Raw genomic sequence first — 14,674 nt, forward strand, 5'->3', positions numbered from 1 at the left:
TGTGTTGGGGTATTCAGGACTGACTGAGGTGGGAGTGCTAGGTTCTGATGATGGTGAGTGGTCTTGGTTTCTGTTAGTAAGATTCCTATGTTTGCCTTTTGCCATCTGGTGATCCCTGGAGTTAGTTGTTATAGTTGTCTCTGGTTGGAGCTTGTTCCTCCTGTGATTCTGTTAGCCTCTGTCAGCAGTCCTGAAAGTCCAGCTCTCTCCTGAGTCTCAGTGGTCAGATTACTCTCTTCAGGGAGCTCTCCTCTATCAGGGAAGGTGCACAGAGGCCTGGCGTTCAGGTCTGCCTTCTTGTTGAAGATGTAGGCCCAAAACAGGGCCTGTTCCAGAAGATGTGTTGCCTCTACAGTTTATTCACTCACCTGCACTCCACTGAGGGACCCTGGACACAGTATGACTCTCTCACCTGCTCTGGCTGACAGAGCCCTCACCGGTGGTCACCTTTCCTCTGGCGAGGAAGGTGCCCAAATTTCTGGAGCCTGCAACAGGGTCTGTCCCAGAAGTTAGGTTGCTTCTGTTTGTCCCAAATCTGTGTAGCTTCTGCGGTCCACACTCTTGCTAGCAGAGACTGGAGCCTAAGCGAGCGTACCGGAGCAAAAATGGCTCTCCTTCCGGCTCAGGCCTTGAGACTCCTCCCAGGCGGACACCCCTCCTCGGGCGGGAAAGGTGCTGAACAACTGGACCAGAAATGGGATCTTTCCCAGAAGCTCTGACGCTTCTGCAGGCTGCCCTCTCCCCGGCAGTGCACCAGAGCAAAGATCAGTTCATACATTTTTACATTCTTACCACTCACTTTGGCAACATTAACCTGGGGTTGGAGAACCTAAAAATGAAGCAGACTATGGTCTCAGGCAATAGACATCTTTTTTTTTTTTTTTTTTTTGGTTTTCCGAGACAGGGTTTCTCTGTGTAGCCCTGGCTGTCCTGGCAATAGACATCTTTATTTACGGAATACAACAGTTTATATTTTGAGGGGTAGGCACATATACACAGAGTTCACTTGAGTTGAAGATATACAAAGTTACAAGGGCAAGGTCACATAAATTATTACTGTGTACAGTCACACCAGGAATGTCATATTAGTATAAGTTACATACAGTCAAGAGGATGAGGCCGCATTAGGTCAAACTGTGTATCAGTGGTTCTCAACTTTTCTAATGCTCTTACAGGTTAGTACTGTTCCATGTGCTCATGTAGGGGTATCTGCATGTTGGTGGCCCCATCTGGAGACAGAGCAATAGTGTCTCAATTCCTCTGCCCATCAGAAATAGTGTTTTCCAATGGTCTTAGGTAGAGTGGGAACCTACAGGTTGAGAACTGCTGTTCTAGAACTTTCAGGTGAGCTGTTAAGTTTTTAGAATTAGATCTGTCCAGTTGTTTTATGTAGGCCCTTAGTGCTATGAACTTTCTCAGCATTGCTTTTCTTGTCTTCCATAAGTTTCAGTATGTTGTGTTTTCATCTTCGTTGAATTCTAGAGAGTCTTTAATTTTCCTCCTATATTTGTGTCTTGTCTTGTCTTGTCTCTTCTCTTCTCTTCTCTTCTCTTCTCTTCTCTTCTCTTCTCTTCTCTTCTCTTCTCTTCTCTCTCTCTCTTCCTCCTTCCCTTTCCCTTTCTTTCTTTCTTTCTTTCTTTCTTTCTTTCTTTCTTTCTTTCTTTCTTTCTTTCTCTCTCTTTCTCTCTTTCTTTCTCTTTCTCTCTCTCTTTCTTTCTTTCTTTCTCTCTCTTTCTTTCTCTCTCTCTTTCTCTCTCTCTTTCTTTCTCTTTCTTTCTCTCTCTTTCTCTCTCTCTCTCTCTCTCTCTCTCTTTCTTTCTTGTTCTTTTTCTTTTATTTTTATTTTTTCATACAGTGCTTCCCATCCATAGTTTCCATTCTCTTCACTGCTCCCAGTTTCCTCCCCCCATTCCATTTGTCCTTTTTCCCTTTAGAAAAGAACATGCCTCCCAGGTACACCAGCTGAACATGGCCAGAGAAGACACAACAGGACTAGGCAGAAACCTTCATATCAGAGCTGGATGAGGCAGCCCAGTAGTAGAAAAAGTGTCCCAACAGCAGGCAAACGATTCAGACCCCCTCACCCCCTCCAACACACATAATACAAACCTACTGTTAGGAGTCCCACAAGAGCACCAAGCTAAACAACCATGCATATATGCAGAGAACCTAGTGTAGAGTGGGCAGGTCCAATAATAGCCTTCTCATCTCCATGAGCCCCTATTAGCCCAGGTTAGTTGATTCTGTGGGCCTGTTCTTGTGTTGTCCTCAACCCTTTTGGCTCTGATAATTCTTCCTCCCTCTTTTCCACAGGGTTCCTTGAGTGTTGCCTAACGTTTGGCTGTGGATGTCCGCCTCTGCTTCCATCAGCTGTTGGAGGAAACCACTTTGATGAAATTTGAGCTAGGCACTGATCTGTGAATATAGCAGAATATTATTAATAAGTTTCATTGATTTTGACTTTCTTTTTTTCAGTCATGTTTGGTTCTACCCTAGGTCTCTGGGCTCTTCCCTATCCAGTTGCTAGCTATCCAGAAAGTGTCTGCCATGGCCTTCCTCTTGTGGCATGAACCTCAAGATAGAGTAGTCATTGGCCACTCCCACAAGTTTAGTGCCTGCAGTGCTCCAGCACATCTTGTAGGCAGGAAAGATGTAGGTCGAAAGCTTTGTGACTGGCTTGGTGTCTCAGTCCCACAACTGGAAGCCTGCTTAGTTGCAGAAGATGGCTTGTTAATACTCCATATGCCCCACTACTAGGAGTCTTTGCTTGGGTTACCCTCATAGATTCGAGGGAATCTTCATAGCATTAGGCATCTATTTCACCCCCAAAATGTGCCCCCCATTTTTGGTAGTCTCCATGTACTCTCCCTCCATCACTCTCCCCACACCTAATCTCTTCTGTTGTCATTCCTCACACCTACCCCCAGTCTACCTACAAAATGTATTCTATTTCCCTTTTCCAGGGAAATCCAGAGAGATGTTTCAGGCATTAAAAGGTCGGGCTTAAAACCAAAATACCCTTAATTCATTTTTTTTAGTTCAATCTAGAGTTGGTCAGTTTTTAATGAGTTAATAAGCTTTCTGTTGTTTCCGTTTTTTTTTTTTTTTTTTTTTTTTTTTTTTTTTTTTTAACACTAATCTATGGTGCTGTGATAGGATTACAGGAGTATTTCAATTTTCTTGTATTCTAAAGACTTATTTTGTACCTGAGTATGTGGCTAATTTTGGAGAAAGTTCAGCGAAGTGCCAAGAAGTTATATTCTTCATTGTTTAGGTGGAATGTACTATAAATATCTGTTATGCCCATTTGGTTTATAAAATCTGTTAGCGCAAGTATTTCTCCATGTTGGTTTGTCTGGATGACCATATCCACCTTCTGGCTTTTGTTGAAAAATTGGTTATAATTCGAATAGGTTTGCCTGTATATGTTACTTGGTCTTTTTCCCTTGCAACTTTTAATATTCTTTCTTTGTTCTATATGTTTACAGTTTGATTATTATATGGCAAGTTTATTTTTCATTTCTGGACCAATCTACTTGGTGTTCTGTATGCTTTTTCTAGTATATGCATCTCCTTTAGGCTGGGAAACCTTTCTTCTGTGATTTTGTTAATTGTAGGAATGAACATATGCAAGTGTAGGTGAGTAAACAAAAGGATATACCATGTGACATACTGTGACAGCCTATTATATCCACGATGAGATGTTTTTGTTTCCTTTTGTTGTTTTTTATTTTGTGTTTGCTTTTGGAAGGGAGGTTGCAAAGGAAGATGATGTATTTGAAGGGATAGGGAAATGAATGGGATTGGGGTACTTGATGTAAAATTCACAAGGAATCAATAAAAAGTTAAAAAAACTTATTTCCTGGACCGTTGAACTGGGATTCTTCTCTTTTCTCTATTCTCATTCTTGAATTTGGTCTTTTCACCGTCTCCCAGATTTCCTGGATATTTTGTGTCAGGAATAACATTTGCTTTGATTGGTAGATTTCTTTGTTCTATAGTATCTTTAATGCCTGAGATTCTTTCTTCCTTCTCTTGTATTCTGTTGGTGAATGTTACTTCTTTAGTTCCTGTTTGCATCCTAATGTTTTCTTTTCTAGAATTAACTTAGTTTTTGTTTTCTTTGATTCTATTTCTATTTATGTATATATGTATGTATTTTGTATTAATTAACTTAGTTTTTGTTTTCTTTGATTCTATTTCTATTTATGTATATATGTATGTATTTTGTATGTTTTTTTTTAAGATTTATTTATTTATTATATGTAAGTACACTGTAGCTGTCTTCAGACTCTCCAGAAGAGGGTGTGAGATCTTGTTACAGATGGTTATGAGCCACCATGTGGTTGCTGGGATTTGAACTCTGGTCCTTCGGAAGAGCAGTAGGGTGCTCTTACCCACTGAGCCATCTCACCAGCCCGTATTTTGTATTTTTTAATTGGCTATTTTATTTATTTACATTTCAAATGTTATCCCCTTTCCTCATTTCCCTTCCACAACCCCCCCTATCCCATCCCTGCTCCCTTGCGTCTATGAAGGTGTTCCCCTATCCATCCACTCATTTCTGCCTCACCACTCTAGCATTCTTCTACACTGGGGCATTGAACCTTCATAGGACCAAGGGCCTCCCCTCCCACTGATGCCATATAAGGCTATCCTTTGCTACATATGCAGCTGGAGCCATGGGTCTCTCCATGTGTACTCTTTGGTTGGTAGTTTAGTCCCTGGGAGCTCTGGGAGTCTGGTGGGTTGATATTGTTGTTCTTCCTGTGGGGTTGCAAACACCTTCAGCTTCTTGAGTCCTTCCTCTAACTCCTCCATTGGTATTCTCGTGTTCAGTCTGGGTTGGGTGTAAGCATCCACATCTGTATTAGTCAGGGTCTGGCACAGCCTCTTAGGAGACAGCTATATCAGGTTCCTGTCAGCAAGCACTTCTTGGTATCAGCAATAGTGTTTGGGTTTGGTGTCTGCATATGAGATGTATCCCTAGGTGGGCAGTCTCTGTTGAAGAAGTTTTATTAAATGCTGAACAAGATGAACTTTGGTCAGGACCACTCTCTTTATTTATTACCTAGCTGAATGGCCCCAAGACATCTGTTGTAGGGGCTTTTATGAACAAAACCATTTGACCACCATATTTTCCCATGAGACTGTTGTTTTTTTCAGAACTACAACTCCTAGCATTCCATGATGTTACTTGGTCCTTAATAGTAGGTGGGGCTTACAGGTTAATTTAGGGCATTGCAATTTATTCATGTCCTCCAATTGTTTGTTTGTGTTTTCCTGGATTTCCTTTTTTTTTTTTTTTTTTTGAGACAGGGTTTCTCTATGTAGCCCAGGTTGTCCTGGAACTCACTTTGTAGACCAGGCTGGCCTCCAACTCAGAAATCTGCCTGCCTCTTCCTCCCACGTGCTGGGATTAAAGGCATGCACCACCACTGCCTGGCCCTGGATTTCTTTAAGGAATTTATTCATTTCCTTTTTAAGGAACTCTATTATGCTCTTATATTTGGTTCTAAAATCTTTTTCTTGTGCTTTAGCTATGTTACAATATTCAGGGCCTGTTGTGGTAGGATCTTTGGACTTGTTATGGGGTCTGATTAGATAGGTCCAGCACGACTCAAAGCACCAGGTCAATGCAGATGACAACTTCATTGTAATCAAGCTACATCAATGTGCAGAACAGACTCGGGAGCTAAATTGGGACTTTGAGCCAGAATGTTACAGAGCTTTTAAGCTTGAAAAATCAAACATCTGTGTCAAATTGCAGTCTGCCAGTCAGCATTTAGGGATAGGGGACTTCCTTAGGAACATATCTTTGTGGTACACTTACCATATTTCTGTTGTTTTGTTTATTCAATTGTGGCAAGGCGATTTGCCTAGCATTCTTGTCTCAACTTGCCACCCAGGATGTCAGTTATGTGCACACATCTTTAGTCCTGCCAAGCAGGATGTCAGTTACCACGGGGGGTCTTAGGAACTTAAACATTATCTGACACATATTCAGAAATGGAAATTTTATTCCAAATGGCTTCTGTTTGTTTTCTTTTTACAAACTTTGGTAGAGACATATTGCCCTGGCTGTTATTGATTGTGTTCTTGAGCTAGCATCTGGTTTGGGGGTGTTTATGGGTCGGGGTTCTGATTTCTGCGTTTGTTTTTGTTGGAAGGGTGTTTTGTTTCTTGGTTTCTGTCTCCTGTCTGCAATTCCAGAGAGTGCATTGCTTTGTGTTGCCTGTTTTATTGGCCTGCTCAGCTGCTGTGTTCATTGGGAGTGATTGTTTGTGTTGGAGGCTGGGGGAAGAGGAGCCGGGTGACAATGATTTGTTGTACGACAGAGGACTAGGTTTGGGAGAAAGTTTATGGTCAGCCTATCTGGACATGTGGCAAGCATGGCCTATGGTTGAGCAGGGTGTGTTAGCTTAAGTTTAGTGCTGGGGCACACTGAGGAGGGAAGAGGAAGGCCAGCGGGTGTGGCATGGGATATTCTTTCCTTGTTCAGATATTTTCCTCAATTTCTTTCTTCAGAGACTTGAAGGTCTTGTCATACAGGTTTTCAGTTGCTTAGTTAGAGTTATACCAAGATATTTTATATTATTTTTGGCTAATAATGTAAAGGGTGTTGTTTCCCTAACTTCTTTCTCAGCCCATTTAATGTTTATCAACAGGAGGGCTATTGAGTTTTTCAATTTAATTTTGTATCCAACCACTTTGCTGAAGGTGTTTATCAACTGTAGGAGTTCTGGTTGACTTTTTGGAGTCGCTCATGTATACTATGACATCATCTATGACTCATGTATACTATGACACCATCTATGAATAGTGATGCTTTGATTTCTTCCTTTACATTTCTCCTTGATCTCCTTTAGTTGTCTTTTGCTCTAGCTAGGGCTTCAAGTACTATGTTGTCTAGATGGGGAGAGAGTGGGCAGCCCTGAGAGTGGGCAGCCCTGTCTTGTCTTTCAAAAGCTTGTACTCCACAAAATTGGAAAATCTAAATGAAGTGGATGATTTTCTAGATAGCTACCACTTACCAAAGTTAAATCCAGGCCAGATTAAACTAAACAGTCCTATAACTAACTTCTGAGGAAATAAAAGCATCCATCAAAAGTCTCTAAACCAGAAAAGCCCATGGCCAGATGGTTTTAGCACAGAATTCTACCAGACTTTTTAGGAAGAGCTAATACCTATACTCCTCAAATTATTCCCCAAAATAGAAACAGAAGGAACATTGCTAAACTCATTCTGTGAGGCCACAGTCACCCTGATACTTAAACCACACAAAAAATCCACAAGGAAAGGGAACTGCAGACCAATTTTCCTTATGAACATTGATGTAAAAATGTTCAATAAAATACTCACAAACCGAATTCAGGAACACATCAAAAACATCATCCACCATGACCAAGTAGTCTTCTGGTCCCAAGTCATCTCGGTCGCATTGCCAGTGTGAGAAATACTTTTAGCTGCTCTATTGTGTGGTGTCCACCAGAGAAGTCTACTGTGACACGGCTTAAGAACGTCTCTGTCAACCGTCTGATGACTCCACTGGGTGTTTGGGATCCAAGTGTATTCCTGAACCTTTTTCGGGGTGTACTTTTAAGCACAAAGCCACATCCTTTGTTGACACCTCAGTTAGCAAGAACAGTTAAACAGAAGCAGAACTACACAAGCCAAAAAAGGAAAGTTACATGCAGTCTTTCCCAGAACTAAGTACTTCGATGGATAAGGTGGGTTTTTTTTTTTTTTTTTTTTTAGCTGCGTCTGTGCTGTGTTTAATGTCCTGAATGGTACTTCCACTGTGGCATCAGTTGTGTTAAGGTCTGGGTCTGGAGAGGCTATTATGGCTAGCCTGCAGATTCTGGCCATTATCCCAAATAGAGAAGTAGATTCTGTTTAAATTAAGCATCTCAGAGAAGTAGAAAATGAGGTAAGGGTCACTAAGGCTCTGCTGGACAGTGTGTTCAGCCTCCATTTTAAATGCCAACAGGCCTGTGTTAGGTTAAAGCTGGTCACGCAGCCACTTTGCCAGGTATAGAGAGGCATCCATCGTTTGCTGGAAGAAGAGGCCACCTCAGTGTAGGAAAGGAACAACTTAAATTTTTTTTGCAGCCATTCATGGTTTCTGAGTGTCTGTTGTGGCACAGGGTATCAAGTGGATAGGTGAACTAAGTATTTCCTTCGGATTGGTAACAATTGGATCTGCCTCCTACCTTTTGCCCTATTAAAGGCCAGGTGTGCCCCATATAACGAAGTTCATGATCTTGTATTTATTTGTAGATTATTAACCCTTTCCTCCTCAATTCCTTAATAGACCATAAACAGATGTTTCAAGATGCTGTGCCCTTATCCATGACTGAGCTTGTCCATCCTGATGTCCTTATGTGGGTGAAGAGGATTCCAACCTGGAGCCTGGAGCCAACACAGAAAAGCCCATAGCCTGTGGTCCTCACCACCTCTACAGCAGTGAAGGTGGCCAGTGTCACCCTGTGGACCCACCACACCCAACTGAAGAAGGCTCCAGGAGATAACAGAGATGGGTCGTCACCAGGTCCTCCAACTCCCTAAAGATAGGACTAACGTGGGTCCTATAATTATGGTTGTCCTCTCTTTGTCCTTTTCATTATTCTGATAATTCTAAATATTAACCCTTTAAAAATTGTCACCTGTGTGCAGCCATTTGTTTCTCTGTCTCTTCTTTCGTGATCATTATTTCTCTCCAGGAATGCATGACCTGAAATATTTACAAATTTTCTGGTATCAGAGGTGAATGTAGCTACCATCTGCTGCAGAGAAGGATGTGGGTGATCATTTATCACTGAGGAGACACACCTGCTCCTGAACCACTCATCTGAGGGCCTGTTGGGTTTTTCTAGACAAGTCAAAATATCCTCCATCTCACATCATAACTTTAGAAAATTGTGTATTGATTACTGATAACAGAACACATTTCATAGTTACCTTAATTTCATTCACTTCGTAATGACTAAACTAGTGGACATAAGAGGAAATGTTAATTTTCATTTCAGGGTCTGTTAACTTTCAAAGACGTGGCCATAGAATTCTCCCAGGAGGAGTGGGAATGCCTGGACTCTGCTCAGCGGACTCTGTATAGAGATGTCATGTTAGAGATCTACAGCATCCTGGTCTCTGTGGGTGAGAATAATTTTCTTTTGGGATTTCTACTTCATTTTACAGTGTCTATCAAATGTGTTTACTGTTTGTATCTGTCCATTGTCTGAGTCTCAGCTCTCAGTCTGTCCTAGACAGTGCTGATTGTCTTGTTTATACAAACAGTTGAAACCAGTCTACCTTGTGCTTACATTTAGTAAAATCCTTCAATTTAGTAGCACATACTCTGTGTATCTGACAGTAGAAGTTGATTTTAACATTTGTGTTTTTTCACATGTTAATTTTTGTTTTTGTTTTTTTATATCCAAAATGTGTTTATTGAGAAGGTTCCCACTCATCTCCAATCAGGGACTTTCAGGGCTGCTTCCTCCTGAAGGAGCATCCTTCTGTCAGCCTTGCTTTCCCACCTGTGGGCTGACAGATGCCAGTGGAGCAGCCAACACACAAGACTACCGCTTGTGCATGGCTAAAATCCATGGTGATTGTTATGGCATCCTGGGCATTTCCCATCCATAAAGTAGGAATTGGGGCTCTACACCAGGTGCTTTTTCTTGTGTTTCCTCTTCTCTTCTGGAGAGGAATGAAGGAGATCCTTTGTGAGAGGCATGTTCTCGTAGGGAGGTCGTCACCGCTGGAAAGGTCATGTGCTAATTTAAAGGAGAATAAATATATATAAAAGCTCAGATATATTGATATCAGGAACTTCTAAAATACATGTCAGGAAATAACACTAAGGAATTCACTTGTGGATCTTCCATTTCTGTTTTCTCTTATGTGTTGGGTACAACCCAGTGTGGGAAAGCCAACTTTAATTAACGTAATTTAAGAAAGATGTCATTTGTCTCTTCTAATACACAGGTCTTTCAGTATCAAAACCAGAGCTGCTCACCTGTCTTGAACAAAATGAAGAACCGTCCATTGCAAAAGGCCTGGAACCAGGTAATTTGTAATGAAACAATGTCTTATGGTGGTTCTAATTCAAGTAGTAATCTTAACTTGTAGAGATATTACCCCATCGCCATTCTAGAAATGATACTTAGATAATGCATCCAGAATGTAATACACAGTGGAATTACATTGTTTATTTCTCACTTTATCCAAATAGTGTTGAGTTAAAATATAGTGCTATAGTATCAATTTGGCAGTGTGTACTGTGTGTTTTACTGCGTGTTGTATTTGTCTGCAGAGGTCCAGTGCTGATTTGTTTGCTGAGGTTTTTTTTCCATATATCTCACAATATGTTGTGTATATTTTCTTCTCTCCCCATCTCCCTGTCCACTCGCCCTCACCCACGCTGACCCAACATCATGATTTTTCTCTCACATGCACTCTTCGTCTTTCTCAAAAATGAAAACAAGACTGAAAAATCATAAAAGTCTGACGATTTGCTCCTCTGTTGGGAAAATGCTCTTGCACCTGAGGCATTCTCTGAATTGTGTTGAAGAATACTGATCTTCCCTCTCACAGAACCTATGGATTTCAAATAGGTGCTTGGCTAGGAGAGGGAGTTTGCACCTATTTTTTCTTCTCTGAGCTGTGAGTTTCTCAGTCTTGAGCTTGTACAGGTCTTGCGTATGCTGTCATAGTCTCAGTGAGTGTATGTGGTCATTAGTCCTGATGTGTCTGGAAAAGGCTTTTTCTTTATTGTTATCCACCGCGTCTTGTCTTTACAGTCTTTCTGCTTCTCCTTATGCATGGGTCCTAAATCCTTGATTGAAGGGTTGGAATAACGACAGGCGATACAGGTCTTAGTGCTCTAAAGTATCTCATTCTCTGCACTGGTGAGGGTTTAATCTAGTCTCGGGTTCTCAGTCTTATCAACAGTATCCAGCATCTCTGTTGCAACTCACCTCGGTATCTTTTGGTGTAGTCCGAAGGTTTGAATAAGAAGTCCCTCATGAGCTGGGCGTGGTGGCGCACGCCTTTAATTCCAGCACCCGGAAGGCACAGGCAGGCGGATTTTTGAGTTCGAGGCCGGCCTGGTCTACAAAGTGAGTTCCAGGACAGCCAGGGCTATACAGAGAAACCCTGTCTTGAAAAAAACAAAAAACAAAACAAAACAAAAAAACCCAAGAAGGCCCTCATGGCTCATGTATTTCAATGCTTAGTCACCAGGGAGTAGCAGTACATGCCACCCTGTTCCCTGCCTTGGTAGTCGATTAAAGCTCTCAAACTGTAAAGAAGCCCCAGTTACATGCTTTCCTTAATTAGATTACTGTGGTCATAATGACACTTCATATCAGTAGAACAATAACCAAGACAGAAGTTAGAGCCAAGAATGGGTTATTGCTGTGACAGGCCTGCCCATGCTGCTTGTTGGTGGAATGTAGACTTTAGCGTCTGAATTAGGAAAGCAGTTGAATTTGACAACCAGGGCCTGATTGGCCACACTAGCAGGAGCATGGAACACAGTGGTACTAAGAGCAACACAGCTTAAGAGGTTTCTGAGAAGCATATTAAGTAGATTCTGTAGAAACAGTTACTGTTACATTTTGGTGAAGAATATGTCTACTTTCTGCCCTTGTCCAAAAACCTTTCTGAGGCTGAATTGAATTTTGACTTAATGGCAAAGGCAGAGGAGATTTCAAGGCAACCTAATTTGTGCTCACTCTAATGCATACCAATAATGAAGAGAAGTGACCTGAGCAAGAAAAAAAAAATGAATGTACAGTAGATGAGAAAGGGAGCACCAGGAAATGTAATGGCGCTAGGTCCTAGTGCATGAAGATGAGACATTTAAAGAAAAGCCTGATGCTAAATAAAAGAATGAAGGGAATGGTGACTTTGGGGGAAGACCCCACCCAGCTAAACTATCTACTTGTGTAAATGAGTTAAAAAAAATGTTTAAGCAGAGAAAACAAAATGCTGATGAACATTTATTTGAACAAGGGGTTCCTGACCTAGCAATAGCAAGCAAAAGAACCTGGCAGTGTGGGACATGTGATTCTGGCTTTAGAGACAATGATACAAAGAAGGAAGTTGAATCTCCTTTCATGGTTAGGAAAAGCTATTGAGCCCAGGTCTGTGCTAGAGGTGTCCCTGCATGGAGGCTCAGGGAGGCTTTTGCAAGAAACTGTAAGGCTGAAGTATTGGAGACTCCCAAGATGTTGAAGATCCCAGAATTATGCAATACCCACCGAAGAGAGCTGCAGACTTAGTGTGGACCCAGGCTAAGAGAGAAATGTATTGCAGTCAACAAAGCTAAAAGATTTGCAATTCTGAATAGTGCCTTATCATCAGATGTGGAATTGTAGATTTGGTGTTTTCCCTGCTTGTTTTCATTCTTGAGTCTAGTATGTCCTCATTATGAAGCCATTTCTCCCTTTAGGAATGGTAATATATATCCTATGCCATTGATTTTTGACAGTATGTGATTTGCATTTGTTTTGATTTCACAGCAGGTTACAATTAAGAGATTGCCTTGAGTCTCAGAAAAGACTTTGAACTTTGGACTTTTAAACATTGTTGAGACTGTTACAAATGATAGGGACTTTGGAAATTGGACTGACTATAATTATGATAGCAAAAATTATGTTTTTTTGAATTATTATAGGGCTATAAGCCAATGGAGGCTAGTGAATGTAGTTTGACTAAGAATGGCCCCAAAGTCTCATATATTTGAATGCCTACAGCCATCTGAGGTAGTGTCAATTGAGGGTATGCCCCCATTAAAATGACTGGTTGCTATGTCTATGAGAGTTTGTGTGGATTGATGATTGATATTGGAAGCCTCTTCCACTGAAGGTGGCAATATCCATGCTGCTGGCTATAACTGTGAGAGTATATTAGTGAAATTATGTGAAGTGAGAAAACCCACTATTAATTTTTTTTTTGATGTGGGAAGATCTTTTTAATTTGTGCAACATGTGTTTTCTGGACAGGGTTCTAACATAGTGCAAAACTATTTGAAGATCCCTCTTTGTTTAGATAGCCTGGGATATTGTGACTAATCAAAGTCCCCTGGTTTTATTCTGTTACTGTGGCAAATACCATGACTAAAAGCAATTTCAGGGAATGAAGGTTATATTTCAAGTTACACTTCCATATTGCAGGCCTGTTGCTTGGAGAAGTTAAGGTAGGAACTGTCCCTCAGAGCCAAGGAACTACAGCATGAATAATGGAGAGATGCTATAGGATGGCTTGCTTGTCGGGCTGATTCATTCTCATTCTCTCTCTCTCTCTCTCTCTCTCTCTCTCTCTCTCTCTCTCTCTTTATTCTTTTGGTTTTTCGAGACAGGGTTTCTCTGTATAGCTCCGGCTGTCCTGGAACTCACTCTGTAGACCAGGCTGGCCTTGAACTCAGAAATATGCCTGTCTCTGCCTCCCAAATGCTGGGATTAAAGGCGTGCGCCACCACTGCCCAGCTTAGATATCTTTCTCATTATAGCCCATAACCACTTGAAGAGGGAATGGAAGCACCCATAATGGGCTGGGCTGCCCTACCCAATTATCAATCAAGGCATTTCTATATCCATAGAAATATATCCATAGATCAATCTTATTTTTAAAAACTTACTCAATTGAGATTCATTTTATTTTATTTTATTTTATTTTATTTTTTTCAGTTGATTCCAGACTGTCAAGTTGACAGTTAATGCAAACTAAGGCACAAGGTTCTAGGGGACTGGAGGGTGACTGCTAGACTGCTGTCATTATGCCATAGCTTGCACAGACTGCCTGAACCTTTCCTTTCTGCCCTACTCCTAAGATGCCTTCTCTCTGACTTTTTTTTTTTTTAAGATTTATTATTATAAATAAGTACACTGTAGCTGTCTTCAGATGCAACAGAAGAGGGCATCAGATCTCATTACGGGTGGTTATGAGCCACCATGTAGTTGCTGGGATTTGAACTCAAGACCTTTGGAAGAACAGTCAGTGCTTTTACCTGCTGAGCCATCTCACTAGCCCCAGGGAACAGATGTCTTAACTGTATAATAGGCCCATGACAAAAAAGTACTGGAGACAGAACAGAGCCATAATATCACAGTAGCTCTCAAAGAGAGACTTGTCTGTATCAGGAAGCCTTCCTAAGAAACAGCTTGGAAGCAGAGTTGGTGAGAGAACTTTCTCCTGGGGTCTGGGCAGTGGTAAACACTTTGTTGAGTGTTTTATAAGATGCTCTTGATGTTTGTGCGAAATGTAAATTCTAGATGAGAGAGCTTGTGATCGTATTTAATGTTTTAGGGTTGCTTTAATGAATCATCTTGGCATGAACTAATTCTGTGAAATGGGATCTCTCCAGCAAGTTGAACTGAGGCCGTATTGGATTATAGTGCACTGATAGGCTGCCTGGGTGGAGAAAAGCACTTGTACCAAGCCCGATGACCTAAGTTGAATTTTTGGGACTTACGTGGTAGAAGCAGAGATCCAACTCATAAGATTTCCTCTAACTTCCATGTGCATACCCTCCATATGCACATAAATTTAATATCTTAAAAGAAGGAAATTTTTTTTTTTTTTTTTTTTTGGTTTTTCGAGACAGGGTTTCTCTGTGTAGCCCTGGCTGTCCTGGAACTCACTTCGTAGACCAGGCTGGCCTCGA

General features: G+C 41.2%; 1 protein-coding gene and 1 pseudogene across 1 annotated transcript in view; one reads left to right on the forward strand and one right to left on the reverse strand.

Moving 5' to 3' along the window:
* The window catches only part of LOC110333787 (oocyte zinc finger protein XlCOF6-like), a 70,474-nt gene that overhangs the window by 5,602 nt on the left and 50,198 nt on the right, over positions 1-14,674 (forward strand). Inside the window, exons 2-4 of the mRNA XM_029546596.1 lie at positions 8,315-8,581; positions 9,030-9,156; positions 9,991-10,071. Coding sequence (XP_029402456.1) covers positions 8,537-8,581; positions 9,030-9,156; positions 9,991-10,071 — 253 coding nt within the window. The 5' untranslated portion in view covers positions 8,315-8,536. The remainder of the gene's footprint in view (positions 1-8,314; positions 8,582-9,029; positions 9,157-9,990; positions 10,072-14,674) is intronic.
* On the reverse strand, positions 9,487-9,739 carry LOC110328316 (annotated as a pseudogene).

This window comes from Mus pahari, chromosome 1 (genome assembly GCF_900095145.1).
Source record: "Mus pahari chromosome 1, PAHARI_EIJ_v1.1, whole genome shotgun sequence".
Taxonomy (NCBI): Eukaryota; Metazoa; Chordata; class Mammalia; order Rodentia; family Muridae; genus Mus; species Mus pahari.